We start from the raw sequence: 12,448 nt of genomic DNA on the forward strand, positions 1-12,448 counted from the left end.
TATATATCTTTGTTTGATTGTGTACAAATGGAATATACTTATAAAATAGGAAGTGAAATTTTATTGAATAGTTTGTATTAAAAACTTCTCTAAGAAGCTTTGACCAAAAAAAAGAAAAAAAAAAAAAACTTTTGGAGGGAAAATTTTTAACCAGGAGATGACATGTGTCATTCCTGGTTTCGCCTTTAGTATAAAGTTATAGATAGATTAGATCTAGAATTCTAGATGTACCAATTCATTTGATCCACTTTGATATGCATTTGTTAGATTGATGTCATATACGTAGTAATTTTTATGAAATGAGTTTATTGTAGTTTTAAAAATATGGTTGTGACTATATTTTAGTATATCCAATTTTACCCATATAACAACCTTGCATTCGGACATTCTACATAACTAATACATTTACTTTCTATATACTACTCCGTATAAAAGAATATCCTAATTAAGAATTTAAGATGCCATTCCATTTTCTTGCAAATACTTTCTAACAATTTCGTTAAAAAAAACTCCCTAATTAATTGATTAGTGTAAATTAATGCAAGGTGATGTTAACGGGTGAGGTTGGGGTTATAAAACCTTAGGGGTTGATCAACACTTTAGACAATTAATAGAGTTAATTAAATGCGGAGTAGGGAGTACTAATCTAACAATAAAGATAATTTAATGAATAGATGTTTATCAACAATTTAGACAATTAACAGAGTTAATTAAAATATGGGGTAAGGAGTACTAATTGACATTAAAGGAATTGTAATGAATAGATGTTTATCAACATTAAGAAGTTTTGTTAACAAAAATTATTACAGTACAATTTATCTTTAAGAAAATTAAATAGCACCAACTGTGAGTCTGTGACTTTATGAGTCTAGGCATTATTTTTGTTTTGTTTTTTTTTTTTTTTTAAAAAAATCAAGCTGCAAATATCATTAAAGGTCAATTTCCAATTTTCCACCAAAGTAATCAAGCGTTGGAGAAAAGGACCGAGAGAAACAAATTCATTACAACCTCTAGTATCCTACTCCCTCCGTCCAAAATACTTGCAGCATTTTTAATTTTTGCACTATTTACACATTTCACTTTGACCATCTTTTTTAGTTATATGAAAGTCAATGTAATCATGTAATATGTTGTTGGGTCTACTTTAATGTATAGTTTCTTAATATAAACTTTTTATAGCTTATACGAAGTGTATAAGTATATAACAAAAGATATTAACAGTCAAACATGTGCATCGGCAAGCGTGTCCAGTTAAAGTGTTGCAAGTAAATTGGGACTATGAGAGTATTTAGCAACATGATGGGCTAGAGTCTAGGCATCATAATTAAGGATAATTTTGAAGCAAAGTTTCCAAAAGTAAAATGAAAAAAAAAATCTGAATGACGGAGTAATTTTTTATTACACCAAAAAATACATTACCAGTAATAAACTAATCTTGTGAAGGAAAACGAGGACATAAAATGATATTGATTACGAAAGGCACGAGGAACTCAAATCCCTCGAGCCGCCCGTGGATCGCACCGTGCTACCAGCAACTCAGCAAGGCAGCAAGGAGCCAAGGACGATGCTTGTTTGCCGCAATTACTGCCCTTGATTTCTCTAGCACGTTGCTACAGCCTGTTAAACAATTATAGTACAATCGAAAGTAGAGGAGTTGATTAGCCACATTGCCAATTACTAGCATCCCATTATTCGCACAAAACTTCGAGCTTTCAAGATCATACAATGTGTCTCGGCATATCTTTTCAAAATAGCAACTTAGATATATAAAGCCATAAATGATTGAAAGAAAGCAAAGACAAACTTACAGAAAGATTGCAACTATTCAAGTACTCTTAATCTGCAAAAAGAATTTTTGTATTGAATTTTATTCGATTCCCCAGTAAAATCTTTCTGGTTATACGAAAGCTATATAACAATCCGGTATTACTCATCTTTATGACCATCCATACAGGCGAAAAAAAACACTTCAGCAATCCCTAATAATCTCTAATTCTAGGACAGCTTCTTCAAAAGCCATCACACCGTCCTCCAAGGTTACTTTGCTGTAGTTCATTCAACATAAATGGAACCAACTTGTGCACATGATATATCGTTTGAGTTCTTACAAGCAACATACACAGCAAACAAAGCTACAAGAAAGAGCTACTCTATAGACTACAGTCTATACAATCTCATATGTACTGCTAGATGCCTGTCCTTCACTGGAAAATTTATCGATAGCTTAGTCTCACTTGTTCGAATAGACACCTATTCTCCAAAGAAGACTATGACATGGGAGCAAATACAATACAAGTACATATAACAGATTCAAGAAGCATTATCGCATGTCATCTGCAACCTGAGAACTCCGAACTCCCCAGAAAGTTTTTGGCTTCAACTTCTTGTTTGTGGCAGTAAAGAGCCAACCCATGTGACTCTCACAGGTAGCACAGTTGGCAATGGTCCATTTATATCTGCAAAACATACATAAACAAAGAGCTTATATATTAATTATTGCCAAAGGAAATTACTTCCACTTCACTCCTATGGTACCACTCAAGCATAATAGCATACAAAACGAAACATATAATTTGGCAGTACTGAAAATGAATAGCATACCCTGGAAACCAGCTGTATTCTTCTCTTGGTCGGCCAATCAGTGCCAAACCACTGGCTTTGTAAAGAGTCATTATCTCATGCACAAAGCCATTTGGGTTAACATATGCACCAAGAGGGCCTTCGTTAGACATCACCAGCATATCACTTCGCCTGGCAATTACAGTCTGTTACAAGGCACGAAGAGGCAGAATCATATTAGTCAAGATATTACGCAATTTAAACTCATCTTGACGGATACATCTTTTAGCACAATAGGTAAGAAACATCAAAAGCAAAGTGCATGGTATAGCTGCATTTTAGTTGCCATAGTAATGGGTAAAAACGATAATGAGGTGGAGATTCTTACTATCTGAATCAAGAACTTTAGGTACCCAGCGCCAGTCTCATCAATATACCTATACTAAAGGCGAAACCAGAAATGACACTTGTCATAACCTGGTTAAAAAATTTCCCTCCAAAAGGTCTCTTTTTTTTTTTTTTTTCCAAAGCTTCCTAGAGAAGTATTTAATTTAATACTTACTTTACAATAATATTTCTTTTCTATTTGGCAAGTATATTCATTTTTACACATTCAACAAAGATTTATATATTTATTTATTTTATGACGGGAACAAAGTCATATCATACAATAATGCAATATTATCTATAACTTTGTAATGTAATCCATGGTTATTTTTAATGGTCGTGCATACATTTTTTCCTTTGTTTTTTTTTTTAAAGATTCAAAAAAATTGTAATTACAAAACTTTCATCCTATTTTGCAATTTGATATAATTTTTTATAGTAAAATAATTGTGTTAAACTAATGACACGTGCATGGCACAAGATCTAACCTAGTTACAAACTATTAGCTAAGGCCTAAGGACACAGGTCCCTACCCACAGTCCTTCCTTTTTCCTCCAACTAAAAGACGAAAAAGGTTGAAAGCAAAAAGAAAAGGCTAGAAATTTTAGTAATTCGATAATACCTGACAATTTTTACACCTCACACGATCAAAACCTTCAAGAAGTTCGATTTCTCGACGTAATCTATAGGAGACTCCATTAATTTCTAGCAGCTCCTGTCTTGTAGACTCGGATATAGGAATTTTACTGGCAATGTAAAATGACAAGATATCAGGCTTTCTAACAAACCCATCCATACTCGGCGCTCCAACAACCTGCTTCCACATATCTGCAAAACAAGCGGAAGCACCATTGTAAGAAACTGCAATGCACCTTCAACATAGCCTACTTAGACTTCCTCGCTTTCACATCAAAACACAAAGTCTCAAAAGTCAAAACTAAAATTTCAGAACAGACGGCCCTCGTTATACTTCCATAAGAACAGTGTTTAGGTCATAGAAGCTAGCACTATTACACAAGGATGCATTTATGAACCTTGTTTTGAGTTGGAATGGAAACTGGTAGTTGACTCAGCCTAAAAGTTTGCCAGTGTCATAGAAAATATTTCACAGGAGTGAGGAACCATTTGATATTGGGTAATCATATTGAGAAAGCCAGCAAAAGGATCAGACCTTCAGGAAAATAAAATTAGGAATGGAAATTCATTCCTTTACAAGCTTTATTTATATTGGGTACTAGTTCTCCCTAAATTTCCAAACATTCCAATACCACCTTATAGAAATTGAAGCTCAATACACAAAATTCATTACACACAAATACACAATCATACAATAAGACTTGCAGTTGCAAAAAAGCTTTCACAAATTACAAAAGCTAGAAAAACGAAATTTCGTATATACTTTGCTATACGTACACAGCATGACAGCCCTCAAACACAGTATCAATAAGAAATACGCTGAAGAACTACAGTAAAATGCATTACATAACCATCTTTCACTATGAAACAATATCAACGCACAGCCAAGGCTATTCATTCACCAAATATCTGATCTAGGACAGAAATGTGCAGGAACTTTTTGCAGATTACAGAAATTTTTAACTGAAGGACAGGGAGTGCCACCAAATATATGAACATAGACAGTAATGTACAGGAATTTTTTGCAGATTACAGCCTTTACAGGCATCAGATTTTTGACTAAAGGAGAGAGAGAGAGAGAGAGAGAGTACCTGCTGCCTTTTGAGCAAGAGTGAAAGAGTCGTACATCTGGTAAACCCAGTATGGCAAAAATGCTCTGGGAACTGCACGGAACTGATTCAAATTGGCAGACATACCTCTCTTCCCCCATGCATCTCCTTTCTGAGGTGATTGGTTGATTTCACCTTTGTTTGAAACTCCTGAGGTAGCATCTGTTCTCCTTCGACACTTCGATTGTAATGAACCATCACTTGATTTAGATTGTCCAGAGTGAAGCTCTGATTCACAAACATATTTATCATCATCACTGCTTGTTGACTCATCAATCGTATCATATGCACAACAGGACTCAACAGCACTTTGATGCAATCTCATCTCTGAAATTGAAAGCTCATTCAGAAAACTTTCCTCCGACTCTGCATCAGAGCAATTGCTTTCAACTGCATCTCTATGTCTCTTAGCCTGATTATGAGATTTTGTAGCATCAGAAAAGCTCCGGCTACTAAGGTTCCTTAATGGCGGTAAGGTTCCAAATGCATCACGTGGGGTCCTCAAAGGCAAGTCTTCTTCAATGACCTCAATCTCTCCACAAGGCTAAAGACACAAATTTATTTGACAAATTAACCCCTCAAAGCGAGATAAATAGCATGACAATAGTGGCATTATGGTAATACAACATTAAGTTTGTTCTTACAGCTCCATCAGTATCGATCCAATGGCGTCTAACATGGAAACGCTGCTTTCCACGAGTAACTACGTTGACGGATCCATCCTCCAAACGACGATACTGTCGAATCTGAATCAGTGGTAACAAAATTTAGAATTAAGTAATTTATGATCAATGTAGGCTACACATAGGGCACTAGATGTACCCTAATTTATTTTTATTTTTTTATTACTGAGCATGGCCTCTCCAACTGATTACCACTGTCACGTATCTAGCCATATCACATGTCTGGCCAAAACCTCTCAAAGGAGTGCAATGGAGCCACAAGGGTTATAGCATGTAGGTATATTTTGCAAGTGAGAATAAACTCAAAAAACAACAGAACCAAAATGCATCTACTCACACATATAAATCTTTTGACAGAGTAAAATAAGAAATAGATACTAGTTGTAAGAACTTGAGCTAGATAGATAAAGAATCTATTACTCACATACAGATCAGCTCAAATTTATCACGATTTGGGAAAAGTTTAACAGCAAATTACTGGTAGGCTCAAGCTCACAAACTTTTTGTTCTAATTCTTGTTGAAATATTATGAACCATATGACAACTTTCTCCTTGGCTAACTTGAAGTGAATGTCAAAATAAAACATACTAATTTTCACCATCATAGAAACAGGAAAAGTGTTTAATTCCAACACAAATTTAGTTATTTTTAACACTAAAATGCTTCAACATGAAATCTCCCAAACTTAAATGAAACAATCCACATCCATATTATTATAAGTTTTCTCATCACTACACCAGCACACAATTTCAGTTATCTTAGAGGATTTAACTAACCAACTACTCCCTTTGTTCCTTATAATTTTCCCACTTCCTGTAGCAACATTTAACAAGGAAACAAGGAGAATATGTGACTGCGAGAGAGTATGGATTTAATGAGTCAAACAAGTAGGGTAAAAGAGGGTAGAAGGGAAAAATCCTTTATATAACAAGGAATATTAAAGGCCACAATTCCAATTTAGTTCATTTCAATATTAAAGGCCGCTTCAAGATTGTGTGACTTAAATTTTGAACATTCCCAATTTCCCATACCCTTAATAATATATTTATACTTGTATAAGAACTTCAACAAAAAGACAACCATGGAATGGTGGAAATTCCAAAATTTTTTTGCAATGAAGAAACTTAAACTAATAAATTAAGTGCTAAAAGCGTAAATCTGTACATTCGTTAAAAATCAGTGAGCATAATTGTAGTCAGTTTCACATTTAAAATAAAGACTAATATCTTATTCAGTTATTCACTCATGACAGTATTTTTAATATAAGTAGCTCTGCAAAATTAGAAATAATACCTCTGCAGTAGTCCCAACAGCTGAAAACCTTAACCTTCCAAAATCAAGGTCTCTATAAACACGAACCTGAGCAGTATAGCATAAATTGCTCAAAAAATCTTAAGTTAAGGATAAAATTCCAGACAAAGATGGCAAGTAGTTTACGTACCACACCTATGGTATAAGGGGAGTCAATCTGACCCATTGCTCTTTCTACAGCTACTATAAAATTCGGCTGTATGATTCTTAAAGGAAGAGTTGCCTCTGGGAACAGTACTACACCTGGACAACATATGTTTAAGAGGGGGGAAATATCAATTCACCTTGTATCAAAAATTAAATATAAAAAATAAAGAGATTTAAAAAGATAAAGCAAGACAAATGTGTTCATTTGAGATATATTGGGACATAATTAAAGAATAATTGATACAAAAACCTTCAAGATAAAAAAGAGGGAGAGTCAAAATGGCGCCAGTATCAACAAAAGCTGTCCTGTGATGAGTGTCTTCCACCTCTGCAACAATATGCACAATCAGAGAATTTTATTTCACAAAAACAAGAACTTACATAAGAGTGTAAATGCTACTTATGCCTACCACCCAAATAGGTATGCAATGACGCCAGACATGTGTCAAATGTAAATTCACCCAACCTGCCACGAGCATAAACACTAGAGTAAGAGAAAGAACATTCTAAACAAGGAGTCAGAGGCTAAGAATTAAAAATAAAATAAGTCATACTTTGTAGCTTTATATGCTACGCAAGTACACGACATATTCAATCCTTTTTCTGATTTTTCATACTGGATGGACTATGATAGTCATCATTTCTGACTTTCAGCCATCTACAACTCCCTCTCACGCAGCAAGGCCAGCATGCCAACACACACATACAAGGCCAAATAATAAAAGATATGAATCTGCAAGTACTGTTATTTTCACGCAAACTCAGGTGTAGAAGAATGAAGATTTCAGTCTGCACAGAAGTATGGGAAAATAAATTGTAAGTGCAACTGATTGATATTTTTTCAACTCCATCTCATGCAGCAAGAACAGCATACCACATCTGCCCCAAGGGAAAGAAAGAGAAGGAAGGGAAGGATATAAGAAAGAACAGGGCTTTCTGAAGACTGTATAAGCAACCATCAAGCCACATCAAAACTGCAGCAGAAAAGAAAGGGTGGGCGAAGGAGAAACTCTCCAAATTTGACAGCAAAAAAGCACTCCACTCAGTTTGCAAATCCCAACCAAACAAAGGTTCAATTATAAGGTTTTTAATTTAACATATTTCTCTTTGAGTTGAAACATCTAGGGTTTTACCACTTGAACCAAAGATCTGGAGAAAACGCTTGATTAGGGAGCCTCTCACAGCTTTTTGGGAATTGATTTAGGCCAGAATCAATTGGAGTCCTTAAGGCCAGCTCGCAAGTCAAATAAACCCATGAGTTGAGTTGGATTTTTAGAGCAAAGAAGGTTGCAAATGGCCCACATTTTGGATGATCTCACATGAGGCGGATCTAGGACCATTAAATTGGTGGGACACTAACTAATTCCCAATTTAATGAATGACTCATCTTATCTTTTATTATTTTTAACAAGTAACAAATTATTAAAAACGGTGGGGAGAGTGTCACCCAAACCTCTCATTAGATCCGCCTATACTCTCGCCCACTAGTGATGGCAGTAAGTAATGGTGTTTTCACTTTTTAAACATCAAATTTTGAGCATTTTCAAAACATATTTTTACCTAATGGGTTCCCTAAGTACATAATAAGAAGATGCAAAATCAGAAAAACAAATAGGTAAGGGAAACTACCGAATATGAAAGTGTGAACGTTGACCTACAAATTGCTAGACTTTTTTTCTTGATACTAGGCTAGCTGATTATCTAGTCTGGATCTTTATAGGGTATATTAGATAGCTTAAAAACACATTTGAAAGCTTTAGGATTCTAAGTTAATTATGGGGGAAATTTATAGGTGCAGTAACTTGCCTCATCAAACCAAGCAACGATCCTAGTCCCTATCCTTATATGTGACCTGCCATTTTACAGCATAGGCTCCATTACATAGCGTGATCACTAGCTTGGGTGTAGACCATTGTGTTTAACAACTCATAGATCATAAACAAGCTAAAAGTTATTAATTATTTGTCCATGACAGTTGACTAAAAAGTAAGAACTTGTCTAAATGAATAACCTTGAGCTCCTCATAGTCTATCTATTACAGTATTACCACGATGTTACAGCGATCGTCCACAACGGAGATGATTGTATCAAGCAAACCACAACCAAGGTAAAACAGTAAAACAGAGAGGATCACCCTCTCATAGCAAACTACTTCTAGGCTTCCCACTGCAAAATAAAGAAACAACAAGCTGGTGAGACACAGCATGAGCCCAATCCCCAATATCTTCGAATCTTGTTTAAATGTTTCCAATTTACTAGCTTAGACTTTATTGAGATCTAAAATAATGGGCACTATTCTACCTCATCCCTTAGTATCCTCTGCCACACTAAAAAATTGGGAGTATAGAGCTTCACTACAAAGGGAATAAAATTGAGGAACTTTCCTAATAGTGCGGCAGTGAAATTAAATGGACTGATTCCTTTACCTCAAAAGTGACCTACCTTAGAAAAATGGGTTCTGAAATGCCCTCTAATCGTAATAACCATCTATTTCTCATATATTCCAGGAAACAATAAAAGAAGATGATTTGTAATTGTCACCAAAGATTTCATAGCTAGTGGCTACCAAAGAAAGCACCACCTTCTTAACCTCAACATGTTTCCAAATCCAATCCTGATCATCCAGACCATTTAACATAAGAGAATCACACATCCCCTATAAGAAAAGGTCTTATTGAAAGTGGGGATCACATCAAAAAAACCTTATTATCTTTAGCGACCTTATCATCCTCACTTACAAATTTGATATCATTTCAAAGCTTTCTACCATAAACTATCTTAAAGAGGAACTTATAAACCACTAAAGAAATCTTCTCTCATACTACCGTAATTTTTTTTCACCAATTCCATGAGTTGCTCACTTGCTCTTAAGTTTGACCCACTCCCTAATTAAGCTCCTCATTCCCCAAATCCTCACTCTCTACTTCTCTAGCTTATTAAATTCACCAATCCTTTATAACATATCTTCTCTTAACTTGAATATTTTAGGCGAGTTTCACGATACAACTTAACACAATATATCATTATGCATCATTCATCAGTTCCATGTCCACATTCATTGAAAACTAAAAACCCAGTTTCATTCTCCTTAAGTTACATACTAACGAGTTTCGCTATACTACTTTTCTTCAATCTTTTAAGAGTTTTAACATTATTACGCAAACAGGATTCACCAAAAACTCGACGGACATATCCTGTTTAGCATTGTCACGTCCTATTGAAATGTGGATTATTAAGCTAATTGGCATTCATGAATCCCTACAAGTTTAGCTAATTTTCCAGACATTCGACAACCAAATTAATTTAGCACAAAAACCATACATAAACCCTAAAAGCGACAAAAAACATCAATCAAACAAAGGTGAAATGATCAAAATCAGGGGCAAAACATCAATTTAAACATCAAAACATAACAAAAAAAGAAATCAAATTGAGTAACAGCGAAAAAATAAATCAAATTAAATTCGAAAAATTACATAGCATGATCATCATCGGAGTCCTCGGGTAAACCTTCGACTTCTTCAATCTGCAACTCTTCATCATCGAGCTCTCGAATTTGTTCAATTTGGTACCTTTCTCTCTCCAAAATGCTGTCTTCGTCCATTGAAATTAGGGTTTTGGAGCTTGAATTTGTGATTAATTTGGGAGTGAGGAAGAGTTATTTTTGTTGTAAGAGTATTTCTTTATTTAGTATAAAATCCTGAAGAAACCCAGATTTTGTAATTTTCCTTCATCTTTCTTTTGTTTTCGACAAATGTACTCCGTAATTATTTGATCTAATAAGGGTTCGATGTCACTCTCTCCCTCCTTTTGTTTTCGATAAATGTACTCCGTAATTATTAGATCAAATTAGGGTATGTTCTCATACGTTTATTCTCACTTTAGTTCAATTCAGTTTATGTCTAACGATATTGCTAATAATGTAAAGTCAAGCTCTTATTACAACAACAACAACAACAATAATAATAATAATATTTAATAATAAAAATAATATTGATACAATTTATAATAGGAAAAATTGATTTTAATAATCCCACCTTTCACCGATTCACTGTTAATAATCCCACCTTTTGATTATTATCTAATAATCCCACCTTTATGTTGCATTCTCTTCTACTGGTCCCTGACTTGTTAGTAACCGGCTTGGTGGGTTGAGATGCTACGTGTCAATTTGTAATTGGCTGGGGAAAAAAAAATTAAAAAAAAGGAAAACTTAAAAATTAAAAAAAATAATAAAAAAGGAAAAACTTAGTTAAAAAAAAAATTACAAAAATATGGCCACCCTCACCATCCCCAATTCCCCACTCCCTCCGACAACCCCCACTCCCACCACTGAAAACCTCCCTTTAACTTACCACCAGCCACCCACCGAAATCATCCCCTCTCCCCGGATCCACCCCGATTTCCCACCCCCGAAAACCACCATTTCCCCTTCCCCGACGGCAAACAGTTCCACACCGCCGTAGATACACACACCCACTAAACCACCATCACGCAACAATTTTACAATTCCCTCCCACCTCGCAGCAGTCGCGTCTCCCACCACCTACACCACCAATTTAATCGCACCACAAATCGCACAACAACAACATCGAGATAACGACCTCCATCACCAAAAGCAGGAGCAGCCACGCCTCCCTGCCACCTTCTCCATTGGCTGAGGCTGGGGGGATGGAAGGGGACTGCCGGAGAGGTGGGGTTGGGGATGGGAAGAACGACTGGTTTTATTTTTTATATTTTACTTTTTTATTTTGTTCTTTTTTTTTAAACAATTAGACACTTGTTCCTTAAATAAAAAAAATAAAAAGAATTACCTATTATTCAGGTTACCGGTCACAAAGGACCAGTAGAAGAGAATGCAACATAAAAGTGGGATTATTAGATAATAATCAAAAGGTGGGATTATTAATAGCGAACCGGTAAAAGGTGGGATTATTAAAATCAATTTTTCCTTTATAATAATATTTTATTTTCTAATTAAATAGTATATGTTTTTAAAATGTTATGGGGTGTTATTATTTTCCATAAATATTTTAATTATAAAGTATATTTTTCTTAAATATTTTAATATGTATATTTGTATATACACATATGTATAATAATAAATAATCAAAGATCACTGATCCGAAGTTAAAAATCACTAATTAATAAGTTCAATTCAGGTCGGTTCAGTTCAGTTCAGTCAATGAAAACAAGCCTTAAGTAGTTGAGGTGGGGCATTAGGTGCGGGTTCACGATAAACTCGGATAAATAGTGTTTTATAGCGTGCACTTGTCTCCACGTGTTAAGTGTCTTGCGCCTACAAGTTTTACCGGCAAAATATAGTGTATGGTATAAGAGATATATGTCAAGGGTGTTAAGGTGTATGCAAATCTACGTGAGTTTAGAGTATTAGCCAATTTTTGATATTTTCTTGTGCTATGCTTGATCTAATTAGAGGTTTTTATTGAATGAATAAGATAACAAACATAGACACTATTGGTTGAGATTCACATTGTTTTATTCTTTCAAGAGATCCATTCTACATAGAATTTCATCTATATCGTGAATATTTGTGCACCATGGGTGATGGATTCACAATGTGGAGCATACTACCGTAACTCCTTCAAAGCAGA

At 34.9% G+C, this 12,448-nt stretch overlaps 1 protein-coding gene across 2 annotated transcripts; it reads right to left on the bottom strand.

The window, feature by feature from the left end:
• Positions 1-1,841: 1,841 nt before the first annotated feature.
• On the bottom strand, positions 1,842-11,596 carry LOC145595825 (uncharacterized). 2 transcript variants are annotated; one of them, XM_081652251.1, is made up of 10 exons: positions 10,310-11,596; positions 7,244-7,299; positions 7,084-7,161; positions 6,817-6,929; positions 6,669-6,734; positions 5,336-5,437; positions 4,674-5,235; positions 3,569-3,774; positions 2,602-2,765; positions 1,842-2,456 (listed from the first exon to the last, which is right to left on the bottom strand). In XM_081652251.1, the coding sequence occupies exons 1-10, from the start codon at positions 10,435-10,437 to the stop codon at positions 2,321-2,323; spliced, it is 1,611 nt and encodes a 536-aa protein (XP_081508377.1). In that variant the 5' UTR covers positions 10,438-11,596; the 3' UTR covers positions 1,842-2,320. The 2 variants fall into 2 exon arrangements, with proteins under 2 accessions (XP_081508377.1, XP_081508378.1); XM_081652252.1 differs by lacking the exon at positions 10,310-11,596 and adding an exon at positions 7,388-8,039.
• Positions 11,597-12,448: the final 852 nt, after the last annotated feature.

The sequence above is a fragment of the Chenopodium album genome, chromosome 19 (genome assembly GCF_948465745.1).
Source record: "Chenopodium album chromosome 19, dcCheAlbu1.1, whole genome shotgun sequence".
Lineage (NCBI taxonomy): Eukaryota > Viridiplantae > Streptophyta > Magnoliopsida > Caryophyllales > Amaranthaceae > Chenopodium > Chenopodium album.